The sequence below is a fragment of the Callithrix jacchus genome, chromosome 18, assembly GCF_049354715.1.
Source record: "Callithrix jacchus isolate 240 chromosome 18, calJac240_pri, whole genome shotgun sequence".
Classification (NCBI taxonomy): domain Eukaryota; kingdom Metazoa; phylum Chordata; class Mammalia; order Primates; family Cebidae; genus Callithrix; species Callithrix jacchus.
In genome coordinates, this window is record NC_133519.1 from 47,903,852 (window position 1) to 47,919,816 (window position 15,965).

A 15,965-nucleotide genomic window follows, 5' to 3' on the forward strand; every position below is an offset into this window, starting at 1 on the left:
ATCTAATAAATCATGTCACAACTCCGGGTGCTTCTAATTAAAGAATGCCTCTTCAGCAGTGAACCTTGGCACAACTTACCCAGTTGACGGAGAGGGTTGGATAGCCCATATTTTAACCCAGTAGTTTTAACGTCTCCAAAAGTTATATAGTATCCAACTAAGCTTTCTTTCTTACAATAAGCATCTATGTTTATCATTCTCCAACATACAATTTTGAGAACACTTGATATTTCCAAGGACCATCTGTCAATACATTAATTTAACTTCTAAAATAGGCCTATCTTCAAACTCAAAAGGTTATGAGATACTATTTCAAAAGGAAAGCAAATATTTTTTAAATCTTAAAAACATTTTAAAACATTAAAAAATATTTTTGAAGCCACTCTTGACATAAAAAAGAATCAGCCAAATTTTGGAAAGAAAGAAAAAGTGAGACGTTACAATATCTGACATAGAGAGACTATTAAATACTAGCGATTCTTAGCATGTCATGCACAGACTAAGCGGTAATTTTTAAAATCATCTTGTTTTAACTTGTCAAGAATTACCTTCTGAGCAATAATTAAAGTAATCACGATTACTGGGCTTATCTGAGATCAATATTTAGTAATATATACCTTTTAATTAACAGTTAATAATTGGTTTCAGATCTTGAGTAAACTGTCTTCAGCTTTGACTGATGCAAAGCTCTATCTAAAATATATTAAAGAATGTCAAAATTGTATCACTCCAGTAATTAAAGAATCATGGGATAATAAACTTTTATTTACCTTACTAAAGATTATTAAAGAGGAAGAAATATTTTAACAGTTAATCACAACACTTATGATTGGAGCTGCTGATTCTGACTCTAAATCAGAATTGATTTTCTTCAACCTCAGCGATGAATGATTGGTTTGAAAAGCAATAATGACAAAAGTGATCTTTCATTTTTATTCTGTCCTATCTTCCACTCATAATTTGTTGTTTCATCTTTCAAATTGATTGAAGAAGATATTTGGTAAAGTTTTTTCATTTAATGGCTGGATGAAAGACATGTATGAAAAGCTGCCAGAGTTCACTCTAAAAGGAAACAAGAATCCTCTGAATTATTTTTCCCATAGGTAAGTTACTATTGAAACATAGTAGCATTTAGCCAAAATACAAAGATAGCTATACCTTTAATAAGTCAATAATCTACCCTTGATATAAAAATTCTCAAACAAGGAACTACGTATTGCAAAAATTTATGTGGTTTTCGGGATGGGACTAGAGGAGGCGTATAAATCCTTAAAGTGTCTCCACTCAAAAGTAAGTTGTGCACATAACAATTAATTTAATTTAAAATATGTTTAAAATTATTTCTAAATTATACTCTGAATGTGTTTTAAAATTTTTTTCGGGAGTCCCCTTTTTTTTAGGTATAAAATTTAAGTTTCAATTCATAGAGAAGGCTAGATTCACTTCTCTTAGTTCATGTTAGGAAAAACAATAATGCTGTCTTTGAGTTACTCCAAATTACATGCATAAACTTTGAATAAGTTGAAATGAGTATATCTTATACATCTAATAAACACAGATTTCTTCATAACTGTTTATCCTTGAAAGGTTTTTTTTTAAAATAAAATTAACATGTTGTTTAAAATCTCTCTTTGGAGTAAAATTGGTATGTAAAAAAAAATACTCTGTAGTTGTTGTTGGAAGTGTTAATTAATTGTTGGTGATTCATTTTCTTCTAGATTACTTGATATTGAAACTTGTGGTCTTCTTCCTCATTATTTTTGGTATGATCTTGACAATATTATTTACTGTATAAAATACAGTATTACTGTGTCTTTATATATTAGTGAACTTGTCTGGATGAGTAATAAGAAATTTTTTTACCATAAACTCAAACATAACCATTTAATTTTAATGTTTTGAATAAGCTAGACTGGACTATATATTAGTAAGCTTGTTTTATATACAAAAATGTTAAGAAAACAAGCACTGATTATCTTAAAATACTATTTTGTGCAACTTTGCTGCATAATTTATTCAAACTTTTATAATTTTTTCTACCAATTTAGAGTGTATTTATAATTATTTAAGAGGTATTCACATCTGAAAAAAACAGTACCTCTTCTGTGTATGTACATTTACAGGGCTGACTTTCAAACCATCAGAAATGTTACCATACTAAAGTCATGAAAACCACTTTAATTTATTATCTATCCCAGGAAATTCCCAATTGTATTAATTTTTGTTCTATAATTACTTTAGCTATAACAGAAGGGGTTTTGGCAAACAAAATTAAATTACATGTTTAAAAGCAGATACAAAAACTTGTATCTTAAAAGTATATACATAAATTATTATACAGAAAGAAATTATACTCAACCTTCATATGGATACGTGATTTTTAAGATGATACTTGAATAAGCTTATCCTTTAATATCTAAATTTATTCTTTGATTTCATTTAATCACTTTTTTCAGACTAGCTTACATTTATGGACATCATCTGAAATATTTCAAAGAAAATACTTTTCATTAGTGATAGTGAGAATTTAATGATCTATAAAATAACAATATAGTTATATACTGGCCTCTGTTTGACACTGAAAAATCTAAAATGCATGCTTACTGAATTCTGGTCTTCCCAACACTAGATTGTATTTTAATAGTGCAATATTTTAGAGATAGCTTTTAAAATTAACAAAATGCAACAGTCCAGAAAAGTTAATAAAAAACAGCTCAATCCTGATGAGCTTGGCTGATACTCACAGAAATCAGGAAAAATAAGTCTATCTATAAGTATTCTTTCACAATAAATCTATAATGGAATATAAATGAAACACACCATTATGACAGAATTATTCTTCCATAGCAGAGAACTATACTGCATTCTAATGTGATGTTCACATATTTGTTAATTTAATCAATAAATGTGTATTTTATAGATTTAATTTGCTGGAACTATCATATGGTAGCTACTTTATTGCTAATAAAAGAAATTTGTTTTGCTTTGGGTGCTTTTAAAGGTTTCCACATCTCATCTGAGTAAATTAGGGTTTAGGCATTAAAACAAATACTTCTGAAAAAAAATGGTAAAAATAGGTTAAATTGAGAATACTTTTTAACTCTAAATTTAAAAAATAAAACATTAACAAATTATGGTAGTGCTTATTGAATAGAACAGTGATACAAGAATCTATAAGACTTCTCAGTATAGTAGATTGCATGTCATTTTTCAACATCTCAATTTATAGAATCATGGTTGAATATAAACATTTAAAATTAGAGCACAAATATGTATTTCATGATAAAACATCAATTAATCCAATCAATTCATTATAAATATATATGATATATCTTTCCATTTGGGGAAAAGATATTGGCTAGTAAATCAAAATTGAGTTTATTGCAATTATTACAGCATCAATTAATTACTCATGATTATTTTGAATACAAAATTGGGAAATACTTCAGAACTGTGTGAATGAATACTTTATTTTAAACATTAAGTGTAGAGAAATTGATTAAAACCTTATGAAGTGATTATCTCTGAAGACTTTGTAACTGAATAGGTCTGCAGGTGAGTAACTGGATACAAATACTCTTGATAGCTCATATGTATGCTTTGAAAAGATAGGGGTAGAAGCCTTAACAGTTCCTTGTGAGGACATTTGATAACCAGTATAAAATGGTTATGGTGGCTATTTGATACTGCTAAAAAATTTTTTAAATTAAGAGCTTGGCCAGAACTTCCAAGTACGTCTTCAGTAGAAAGGTCATTAGTGTTCATCATTGAATTTCATGCTCAGAGACTCATTTTCAAAAAATAAACTAGAATGTTTCCTAAAATAGAATAAATATTATTACACTGGCCTCTCCTTTTAGCGACTAATATCACCCATTAGCAATCAATAATATTCACACAGATTATTTTTTATTTTGCTTTGCTTTAAAAGTTATGAATTATAAACACCAACATAACAAAATTATACAGAACATATAGTGCATAAAGAAAGTGGACAGTTATACTTCTAAGTGCCTAATTGTTTATCCAAGTAGTTGCTAAATTAAAATACCAAAAACTCCAGACGTCACTCTCATTAATTCTGGTAAACTTTGTATGAGTTTGTGAAAAGAGTTAGAAATTAAAAGTTTGACTACTTAAAGTTTCTCCACTTTTAAGTTATTACATGAAAATATTTTAATCTTGTTCCCAATTGAGAGCAGAGATCACCAGGTTGACGATATAAATCTGCTAAGAAATCAGATGTTCTTTTTATTAAATGACTAAAAAATCGTGAAAAGCAACTGTTCTGTAAAAGTGACTCTACCCAAAACTGAACAAAAGCAAAGGTAAATATATTAAAAATAACAACTAATATGCTTCAGAAAGTGTATTATTTCAAGCTTTTAAAATTATACATAGTAAAACTGTTATTCAATCAATATCAAATATTTATTAAATTCATTTGACACTGACTAAGAAGATTTGATACTAATATTAAGAAAAAGTTGAGTCAACATTATTTATTGCGTGGAGATAAAAGTTTATAAAAAATGACTAATCAAAAATTCAAACTTAAATGTTATCCTTTGAAAAATCTATTTTGTTTTTATAACATATTTGTCTTCTAAAGCATCCCATCTCTTACGTCATTGTCTCTACAACTCTCTGAGGTAGGCATTGTTTTCTCTATGTGAGAGATGAGAAAAATAAACGAAGAGTGGTCCCAGGTGAAACTCAAACTGAAATTCAGGAAGTCTAGATGTGTCAACACTCCACTTCTCCCAGTAACCCATACTGAATATAAATCTTAAAAATTTGAGTACTAATATGTATCTCATGAGAAAACATCAAGTAATCCAATCAATTCGTTATAAACACAGATGCTATATCTTTCATTTTGGGAAGAGATATTGGCTGAGATATAGGACGTGAAAGAGAAAAACAGTAAAAGCCTTAGAAGTGTGCATCACTAATCATAAGCCACTATCATACTATCAAAAAATCTTTGGGATATTTTTCAAGAAAAATTAAATTTTTTCTAAAAACAATATATACAAAACAAGTATGACATAAATTGGTGTTGTATTCCCATATGTGTCTAAACTCTTTTAATATGACTATCCAATTTGCTCAATTATTAAATGTTTCAGGATCTTATTCTAGTAAACAACTGCCTCTTTTATAGATAATATGAAAAAACTAAAAACAAATACAAGAAACAAAGGAACTGAATCATAGGTGGATAATGAAACATAAAAGTTTGGAAATCCCACCAGTCATCTTCTTTGTACTTGTAGAGAGAAACACACAAAAAGTCTACTCTGAAAAGAAATTCCACCTTTATTTAAAGAATACACAAATCTAGAAGTCAAGCTAATGGTAGAAATTAAACACACACACATACAGTCACACACACACACATTTTGAGTCCCAATGGTTTCTTCCTACTTAGGTTTTATTTACTTAACTATAATGCAAAATAGTTTTGAAGGAAGAAAGTCAAGATTTATTGTAGTTTATGAAAATGTATATTTCTATTATTATGATGAATTTCTTAAGATATCCTATGAGAAGATGACATTACATAATATGATCTGATTAAAAGAAAATGAAATTGATCATTATAAAGTATCATGTCTATATCATTTGGAAAACATTAAAACAACAAAGATTTAAAATAAATACCTTCTCCAACCACCAAAAAATGTGTGTGTGTATACAAGTATATGTATACACACACATACACACACACAATGAACATATCTACTACAATAAAATTGCTGAGGATTAAATGCAAAAGTATTGAGGAGTTAAAATCCATCGACAAATTACTTTCTCTAGTGGAGTAAAAACTACCTTTTGCATCCAACTAAGAAAAGCACTACAACTTTGCAATTTTACAACCCAAAGTTCCAATTATCTTTCTTATTTCATCAAGATTTTATCAGTAAGCCTTACTAGCAGAAAAATTATTGATCAGGGATCCACATCAATAAATGTAAGTACTAAAAATATTTCCAGAGATAATTTGAATAATACAATTTCTTAGAGAAGAGAGTGTTATTAACAAATAGGAGAGCTTTATGATGGTGTTTTAGTATTTCTGTTTGTTTTGCTTCACTGTGTGGAAACTCCAGGCTCCTTCAACACATTAGCAAAACATAACAAAACAATATCAATAATAATAACAAAACTTATTTGAGTATTCAGAATGTGTTTTGTCATTTTAATTGAGAAACATCTGATAGTGGAAGAAATCTTTTGGCTGCTCAATCTACAAAACTGAGAATGTAAAATTAATTTATTTGGGGAAGAAAACCCATAATTTTCTAAATTTATTTATTTATTTATTTCAGTTTTCCAACTGGTTTGTAAACCCAAAGGTTTTCTTGCTGGGGTCATACACTACACTGCCCTTGGGAAAGCTTTCTTTTTTCGTTCTGTTTTACAGCCCAACCCACCCCCACCTCATATTTTTTTTAAGGTGGAAAAAATAATGCAAATACCCACAAAACAGTTCTTTCAAGTAGTCAAAATTACTGTGTGAGTTCAAGATGGCCCTAATAGTTGTTTTATTGTCCTTTGTATATTAAGGTCTGGGACCTTAACAAGAAGCAATGTTTTTAATGCATTTCTGCAACTGCCATCTTCCATATTTCATTAAGGTTATACATTTCTTCCTCCAACTCTCTATCCTTCCCATTTCTTCCTCCAACGTTGGTCCAATTTATGATTTGTGTAACTTGGCTAAACATTGAAATAAATGCACACTAAGCAGTTAAATTAACGCATGTCAAACATCTAAACCGTTTTACCCTGATTCATGAATATGAATATTAAGAAGTTATGCATCATAGCAGGACCAACTGAAAAATGCATATATTCCAATGCTTGAAACAGAAAAAATATCACGACAGTAAAACACAAGTTATATGACTGTCAATAAAATACATTCATTCCTTACCTGCTTAACTGCGTGATGATAAACAAATCTAAGTAACACGCAAAACAAAGTCCCCAAATCTGAATCATCTGTCTTCCAAGCTGCCGTGGCAGTTTTATACCCGGGTGCTCTCCTCTTCGCTTACATACATTTGACTAGGCACAATACTTGTAAGTGATACTCAGGTTAATTTGCAGCCCTAGGCACCTTTTCCTCCTTTCAAGCAGCCGGTGGGCTTGCTACACAGCTCCAAACACGCATCTTATCTCAGAGGTAGTGGCGGCGAGGCGCTTCCCAGTAGAATTCCTGTTACAAGGAGGTTCCTTCCCTAAAGGGCTAATCACGTTCTCGACCTGGTGCAAAGTAAAAGGCTCTCCGGTTCAACTCTTGGGGACTAGGAGAACAGCCAACAGAGACTTAAACTCCCTGTCACTGCTTGGCTGTGGCACCAGCGGTAACCAGCGGCCAAGAAGCACCAGCCCCTCTCCGGTGGAGCTGGAAGAGAGGGCTCCCAGTCCCAGATCTTCCCGCTTCCCACCCCCACCTCCAAAAATAAAAGGCCAGCTTTAAAGTGGGTATAATATAAGCTAGACAGACTCCAAATCTTCACTCTTTGCTTTTAACTTCCACCTTGTATTCCAAGCTCTGGCTTCAAGTTGAAATCCAACTCTCTTCCGCTCTCCCCACCGCCCTCCAGATTCTTGGGAGTTGCTGAAGGAAAGGAAGGAGTGACGGTCTGCAAGAATACTCCAACCCAGAGCCTAGGAAGTCATTCAGCGGTTCTAAACCCTGCTTCGCAGTCAGACGAGGACAGTGATTAGGGTTTTATACCGCAGGCATCCTCAGGAACCGTCATTTACTAACATATATAGTTCATTAAAATAAATTAGATAAATATGAACGCAAAAAGGTATTAAGAGACTCCAGAGATCTGGTCTATTCTCTCATACAGAAGAGGTGTGCTCAAGTTTGGCTTGGGAAGGGTGAAAATGGAGCATTCTGGAAGGATGGAAACCCCCTGGCGCACCCCACTCTGTGGGGCTGCAAATGCCCACACCGAGCACAGGTTCGCGGCAGGGGCCGAGCGAGAACCTGCGCTAGCGGGGCGGAGTGGGGGGGCACCTTTCCTGCACGCACGGGTCATTCCCACAGCAGCCCCAAGCCCGGGGCCAGCAGGTCAACCAGGCACCTTGCTCGCCTCCCTTCCCTGAGCTCAGGTGGCGCAGGCGTTGCCACGAGCTGCGGAGAAATCTCCAGACAGAGTCGCCTGTTGATAACCCTCCAGTTAAAACGTTCTTGGCTGCGGGAGCCCTTCAGATGTCAATTTCCCTTTCACGCGCGTGAGCTTCGGGTATAACACAGCAAAACGCACTTACCTAAAGACCGAACGTCTGTTCCTTACTGGATCTGACTGCACTGAAAGTTTTTTTTTTTCCTCCCTCCACCCTTGCGCAACAACAGCAGTCCTCCAAAGAGGATGCTTGAATTGAATTCTATGAAGCCCTCGTTTCTTCCAATGAAGTCACGGACTCTGATGGCACTGGCTTGTCAGGCGGGACGACCGGACTGGGAAGGAGACCAGGTAGAAACTAGTGACCTAGTGACGGGTGAGGGGCGCCCAGCCGTGCGGACCACGGTCTCAGCCCCGTTCCCTCTCCGTGGGAGTCCGGGGGAAAAGCCCTTGAATCCCGAGGCTGGGGGATGGGGTGACGCTGCAGCTGGAGTACTTTTATGTCTCGGAGCTAAAAGGGCTTTTGAATTTAAAAAAGCATTGCTGGGGCTGTCGCGTCAGCCATCAATGACGACAAGAATAGTTCTTTCCCAGAAATTAAAAAAAAAAAAGAAGAAGAAGAAGAAGAAGAAAGAAGGAAGGAAAGGAAAAAAAAAAAGCGTGAACAATAGATTCTTACCTCCATCTATCCCAATATAAGGAAATGTTGTAGAAAGCAGGAACTTGTCCTTAATTTGCGGGGGAGGGGGGCGCGTATGTTCAGAGAAAACCCTCAGTGGGTGTTAGAAATTACTGATACATGCAGGTTTGGCATTTAAGGAATAACGTGCTCTCCTCGTTATGTGTCAATACGTGAAGTAAAAGTAAAGATTTAAATATGTGTCAAAACAACTGTGCTGAAGGGGAAGTGATAAGCCCATAGAAACGTTCATAAAAGCAAAAGGCACTGACCATACTCACATGCCTATTAAAAACGGGGGGTGGGGTTAGGCAAGTAGGAACAGTGAGGCAATTAAATTTTTCATGTAAAGTCTGTTCTTGAATTTCAATTTATTAGGACCAAGATAATCAGCGGTTTCTTCTGATAGCTCCTCTCTGAAATGAGTACTCTGTGTCCAATTAACTGTTCACCAGCTAATTCACAAAATCAGAAATGTACTGCCAAATACTATGCCTAAATTAAAATACTGTGCCCAAAATAACGTGTTCGTGTGTGATTTGAAACATTTTAAGGAAAAAAAATGGTGCCCTCAAAACTCACAGTTCTCTTCCTACCATTCAGTGGCATTTTAGTGCTTAAGGTCCTGCTAAATTCATAAAAATACACTTTAAAACAAAGTCCTCCCTCAGCCATGTAATTGCTTATGATGAACAAATACTGACCTGAACAACCTTCTGAAGATCAGACCAGTGAACTTCCTGACCTTGCAATTGTCAGGTCTCTTTTAAACTCGCTCTTAAATAAACATATAAAATGTAACCTTTCAAATGGCCCAAGAATGTGTGCCAAGAAGGGTGACTGGGAGGTGGGGCGTTATGTCTATGTAACATGTAATATAAATAAGGACAGAAATTAAAAAAAAAAAAGAAGGTAAAAGATATTGGGGTAATACATGAAATATTGGTGTAATACATGACATGGGATATGTCTTAGTAGTGCAATTGACACTAACATACGAATTAATAAATATGGCCATATGGATCTTCGAGGTCCAAAAGTAACAAAAATGTGAAAAATGAAATATTGCAACAAAACAGAGCTTATTAAAAATAACACTAGTTAAGTTTCCAGTAGCAGATAAAGAGAATAACTTACCAGAGGAAATTTCAGGAAGCAAGAAGACTGTGAGAAAAATACATCCAGGATTCGAATAGATATTCCATGATCTTCCAAATCAAGGTAAAGTAGTGAGCTGCAGGATAGTGGGACTTTGAAAGAATCAGCAGTTCCTGGTGGCATGTAACCAAGAAAAACCCAGTTACACAGAGAGCCACGAACCCCCAAGGCAAGAAAACAGAATGTGAAAACGCTTTATATTGGGGGGTGGGGGTGGGATGGGGGTGATTCGTGGTGATCCTTAAGCAAAGTGAAATTTTACAGGCTGTGCATCCCCATACAGTGGGGAAAGACAGAAGCTGTGGAACCCCAGAGAACAGGAGGTGGACTACAGATAAATCTGCAAAGACAAGTGGAAGGATGTGTTGCAGACAACGAGATAAAGAGAGAACTAGTGAGCAAGGCTGTAGTCATCCTGATAGATATAGCAGCGAGAATGATTTAGGCTGCTGGGGAGGATCCAATGAGAAGCCGAGAGGGCCCCGCTTCGGAAATCCTGCCCGGATCTTCTCGGAGCGACCTGCGTCGGGAACAGGAGTCTCAGGATTTACACTGTCCATCAGCGCGTTTCCCTGGTATTTCCCTCGGACATGTTCACTCGCAGCAGCTGAGGGGGGCGTAGTGAGGAGGCCCCCAACGCAGCCAACCCCGCGGCTCCCCAAACAAACCGCTGCGACCGGTCACCGTTCGAGGACCAAGTCGCCAGCGATCCGCGTGGGGCGGCGCGGGTGGGGGCGCGGGTGGCGGCAGAGGAGGCCGGGGCGCGGGGTGCGGTGCCGGGAGGCTCCGGGGGCGCAGGGACGGGGGCGGGACGCAGCGACGGCCGCAGCAGCCCCAGGGCCCCCCACCCCCTCCACCCCGTCGTTCCCGCGGCCCGCGACTGGGGCAACGGCCTCCGGGAACCCTCAGCTCCCAACGCCCGGCCTGAGAAGCCCGAGCTTCGGGGGCTGTAAGGACCGTCCCTGGGGAGCCAGTGGCAGGTTCCGAGGCGTCCGCCCCCCCCCACCCCCCGGATTCCCGCGGTCGCGGTGGGAGCGTGTGCTAGACACGGCTTTGCTCGGGTCCGGGTACTGAACACACGGCGGCCTGATCGGTCGGTAAGATTCGCGTTATTCCCGCCCCTGCTCCGCTCTCGGGCCCCATTCATTCCCTCTGGAGCCCAGGCCCCCAAGTCTCTCTCCAGGAACTTCCCCTTCCCCTTGAGACCTTTTCCCCAGGGCGCTAAGTGACTGAGAGGCTGCTCATCTGTCCGCAGATGATTTACGTTTTGGCTGCGGAATGATCTCCCCTGCTCGGACCACCCTCCCCAGAGAAGGTCCCCGCCCTCCCCGCGCGTTCGCGCTCAGCGCGGGGGTCTCTGTAAGGAGCGCCGTGGGAGTCTTCCGCCCTCCGCTCCAGCAGCAGCTGCCTCCGGACCCCGAAGCGTACGAATTACCCGCCTCGCTCTCTTTTTCAGAAATAGGAGGGAAAGGGAGAGTGCAAATTGATTTCTCGCAGAGACTGAGGCGCTGAATGATATAGGGAATAAACATTTGCCCTGGATAAAAATGTCCCTGGTAAGTAATCTTATTTTCTGCGGGTGAAAAAGAAACAGATTGCTTCTCACTTCCCCATCCCCCACTCCATTCATTTATTCGCTCTCTGTATGTAAATCACGAGCTGGGTCAGTGGAAATTTTCTTTTCCTCTTTCCTAGGAGAGTAGTAGTATGCAAGGATGAATTTGAAGTAGAGGGTTTTAAGGAGACAGTATGAACGCTTTAAGGTCCTTTAAATCCTACATTAAAAACCCAAAGACTGGTAAAGCAGTTAATCCCTCTTTGCTTACTAAAGTGGTATGTAAGTACCTCCCTTATTTCCTAGGAACTCTCTTTCCTTTCTGAAAATAAAGAAAATAGTTTTGGGTATTGGCCCCCTGTCTATGCTTTTAGTATGTCTTGGCCATGTCCTGAAATATAATTTCAGTTCCAAAATTGGGAATGGTTATTTTTCACATTTTGCAGGTAAATTAAGGCTATAGAAACCACTTATCAAATGTGCGTCTTGGTTCCAGTTACTGTACCAGATACAAACTAATGGTATCCACAATGGCTATTTGCATATTGTGGTGATTCTATAAATTCATAAAGCCCTCTGCATTTCCATGAGTCTATAGCACCCCCAGCCTGTGCATGCTCACAATGTGAAGAGTGGATAGGTGTATCAGTGGGAAGAAGCCAAGTGGCTCTTGGTTGTGCTTACATCATATGTCACTAAGTATGGAGAATAATATGTTTTGCAAATTGTGTGAACTTGGTTTTCAAGTGTAAGCTGACCGTTTTTGATGCGCAAAGTTAAAGGAGACTTGCTCTAAGAGAAATCGTTGCAATTTTTCATTAAGAAACTTTTTTGTCTATTGTTATTATCTTACTCTAATCCATTATCCCCTAAATTTAATAATAAAGGATAAGCTAATTGGCACAAAATGTATTCCTGATGATAACAGAATGGCTGAAAGTCATCTGAAATGTATAATACTAAAATTGTATGGGTAAGAATAAACTTCATTTTAGACAATCTGTATTCTAGAAATCAGTAGTATAAAATCTCAGAAGAGAGTTAGTCAGGTGGCATATTGCAGGACAAAATCTGCATGTTCTCAACTCTCTCTCTCTAGTCTTTATAACCATCAACATTTGCAAGAGAAAAAAACTGCAGTAAGGCCATGTTGGCATAACAGTTTTTTCTTTCTCTCCTCAGGCTGTTGTCCAGCTCTAATGATGTCCTAGAGCCGAAGTGTTTCTTCTGTTGTCTCATTTTACCAAGAGGATGATTTCTGTGTATGTCTCTCTGTTTTAGAGAGGCTGACAAATGCTGCTAGGAGGATCTGAGGTTCCCATAAAGAGGATGAAAATTCTGAATTACATTCATTACAAATAACCCTTAACAATTGTGAGAGGTAGAGAGCACTCTTTTCACATAAGACTTTGATATGCTGCCTAAAGCTACTTTCATAATTTCCTATTCAAAGAAATGTACTTGTTCACTGAGGACCCACCCTGACTTAAATTAGAAAAATGTAACATTCAGATTTATATTTTATATGTGAAATAAATGTGTGATTGCTGTTCTTAAACATTTGACAAAAAGACAGGATAACAAAAATATTAATTTTGTGGCCCATAGTTTATGAACTTTAAAAGTGTTTACAGCATGTAAAGTTTATTTAACAATTTAAGTGTTTGAGCTCTATACTAATTCATATGGTTACACTGGATCAACTCCTTAATGAAGCCATAGGCTTTACATCCCCTAGCTGCCTTTTACTTTGAGAACAAATCTGGATTATACTTTGACTGCTCCAAAAGTTATCCATTTTAATTTTACGTCGAGAATGTCTTCCTTGGATAATCACAATGCGTATTTGCAGCTAGCACTTCAGTACGTTTTACATTATTGGTGACACTGTTCTTAGCTATCGTGGTGCCACCTTCTTAGAAGTACTGTGTATGAGTACCAACTAATGTATTTCTTGCCTATTAACCCACTAAAATTTCTAATCTCAAAGCAATATTCAAGATACACTTTATTATAGAAATTGGAAAGCGATTTGCCTGGGAAGCAAAATGTTGACATGATTCAGGTGATTTTAACATTACATCTAACGTGTAACAAAAATGGGTTAAAGATAAATAAATTGGGACTATTACTTGCATAGCAAAGACAGTCACACATGACACACACATTTGTGCATATATAATTACCTTCAATGATATATTGAAATGTATTCATTTTCACATCAGGTGTGTTTATTTTGTTTTTAGAGTTTTCTCTTTGAGTCTAAAGTTTTTTAAATACCTATGTGTGCAAAAATCTTCACATTTTATTTTATAAGATCAATATACGCTAAATAAACCAGGGCTAATGTATTCAAGTCCAAAAAGTATGTTGGAACTTGAACGGACATTAAGGATCATTTAATCTTATCACTCATGATGACAAAGAAGTGGAGACCCAGAGAGGTTAATTGATTAGTGTAATCATACACTAGCCAGTAACCTAAGGAACTTTAAATGTAGGTTTCTTAACTTCTTAGCTAGTGGTCATTCTATAAATTTTATTACTAAGACAGGCATTCTTTGAGAATGGGCCTAGAAAATAAGTGAAAGGAAGGGAAAGTAGCGCAAAGATATATAAATCACACCGAGTCTTCTTAGCTACTTTTCTGATAATACTTTTCATTGTAGAAAACTTTAATTCTCCTGCTTTATTTTGTCCTGCACTCCCCCACCTTCACATGATTGGAACCGATTTCATGATAAAATTTACCTTTGCAGAAAATATCCTCAGTATTCTTTTTGTACACACATTGGGTTGCTGTTCCCTAGACTACTTTCCCTCATGGAATATAAACTGTCCATAATTCCAATCACTTGCAATGTCATACTCCATTATATCACCTATATGTTCTACTTTTTACATTCCCTAAAAATATAGAAAGTGGATTGTTCCAAGAGGAAAGCTGTCATGTCAAAATAAGAAGTTTAATTACAATCTAACACATATCTGAAATTGTACACACACACACACAATATGAAAGAAATGCAGAGATTAAGAGAGTGTCTTTTAATGGAAACATTAAATAAAACATACAAACAAAAATATCTCACCACACATGTTCCATCAGTATATAAAAAAGTTCCAATTTGAATAAAAGCTGCAAGACATCAACCATTTAGAAGTGTTCAGTGTTCTGAAGTGGTTAGAGAAAACGTACCAGTGTTACTTTATATACATCAATATCTGTGTGTTACATGCAAGCCATTTTGTTTTGAAAATGGCAATTCTGAAGTAGAATATCAGCACTAAAATCCATTTTGCAGTTATCATTACTTCAAAAGAGTTATCATTCTTGGATTCAACAAGATGAACATAGAATCAAATGAAACATTTAAAAATGTCTATAGTGTATGCTTATAAAATAAAAATTTTTGCACTAATCTGAAAAATTAGTGATTTTTTAAAGCATTTCTAGAAGCATTTTTCAGTAGCATTTTTATTGCTGTGTGTGTTCTGTGTGCTTAATAATTAGTTTTCAGATGGGACACGGTAGCTTCTGCCAGTTTTCCCAATACTTTGGGAGGCCGAGGAGGGAGGATTGTTTGAGGTCAGGAGTTCAAGATCAGTCTGGCCCATATGGTGAAACCCCATCTCTACTACAAATACAAACATTAGCTAGGCATGGTGGCAGGCACCTGTAATCCCCGTTACTTGGGAGCCTAAGGCAAGAGAATTGCTTGAACCTAGGAGGTGGAGTTGCAGTGAGCCGAGTGGCACCAATGTACGGCAGCTTGGGGGAGACAGCAAGACTCTGTCTAAAGAAAAAGTAATTAGTTTTCACATGCATATAATGGGGGTGCCAAGCTTAACCTATTTCAAAACACGTATTGTCAACTCTCAGTTCCATGAAGAAGGAAACGTGATTTTTTCATATTTATTCTCAACTCATTCAGTTTGTATCTCCACCTATCACATCTCTCTACATAGAGAAGGAGCTCAATAAATATTAATTTAATGGATGAGACTAAGGACTTAACCAATTTTTCCCTCTTTAACGGTCTTACAAAGGTTTATTCATTTAATTTTTATCTAATATTTAGAAATATTGTTATTACATCATGGCATTCCTCAAAAAATGCTTGGAATGTTTGACATGTTTGGCATCATGAACAAAATTATATTAGAAATCATGACCTCTGCACAAGACTTTATAGTCTTATAAGTATCTTATTATCTACCATATTAATTTAATCCTCTCACCATGTTGTGAAGTAACCTACTATTTTATCTTAATATGAGAGAAGTGAAGTATGAGGAAATTGAAGCACTGTTACCAATTTCTATCTTAGTATGGTCATTCAGGCTGTTACAGGAAAATATGATAAATTGGGTGGTTTAAACCACATAGGCTGGGAATTCCAAGACCAAAGTGACT

General features: G+C 36.7%; 2 protein-coding genes across 14 annotated transcripts in view; one reads left to right on the forward strand and one right to left on the reverse strand.

Annotated features, from left to right (window-relative positions):
* Positions 1-10,694, reverse strand: part of BRINP3 (BMP/retinoic acid inducible neural specific 3) — a 380,288-nt gene extending 369,594 nt beyond the window's left edge. For 3 of the 11 annotated variants that reach the window (XM_035279315.3, XM_002760271.7, XM_078355139.1), the window contains exon 1: positions 9,973-10,694. The gene's annotated coding sequence lies outside the window, so the exon portion shown is untranslated. Of the gene's footprint in view, positions 1-6,946; positions 7,239-8,301; positions 8,605-8,835; positions 8,918-9,972 lie in introns of those variants that run through there. The other 8 variants (XM_035279314.3, XM_008984811.6, XM_078355138.1 and 5 more) reach the window with 4 other exon arrangements.
* On the forward strand, positions 10,400-14,979 carry LOC103789070 (uncharacterized). 3 transcript variants are annotated; one of them, XM_008984815.5, is made up of 3 exons: positions 10,400-10,568; positions 11,249-11,549; positions 12,731-14,979. In XM_008984815.5, the coding sequence occupies exons 1-2, from the start codon at positions 10,457-10,459 to the stop codon at positions 11,503-11,505; spliced, it is 369 nt and encodes a 122-aa protein (XP_008983063.1). In that variant the 5' UTR covers positions 10,400-10,456; the 3' UTR covers positions 11,506-11,549; positions 12,731-14,979. The 3 variants fall into 3 exon arrangements, 1 of the variants encoding a protein (XP_008983063.1); XR_615159.5 differs by having other exon boundaries at positions 10,496-11,090; XR_615158.5 differs by having other exon boundaries at positions 10,496-11,090; positions 11,450-11,549.
* Positions 14,980-15,965: the final 986 nt, after the last annotated feature.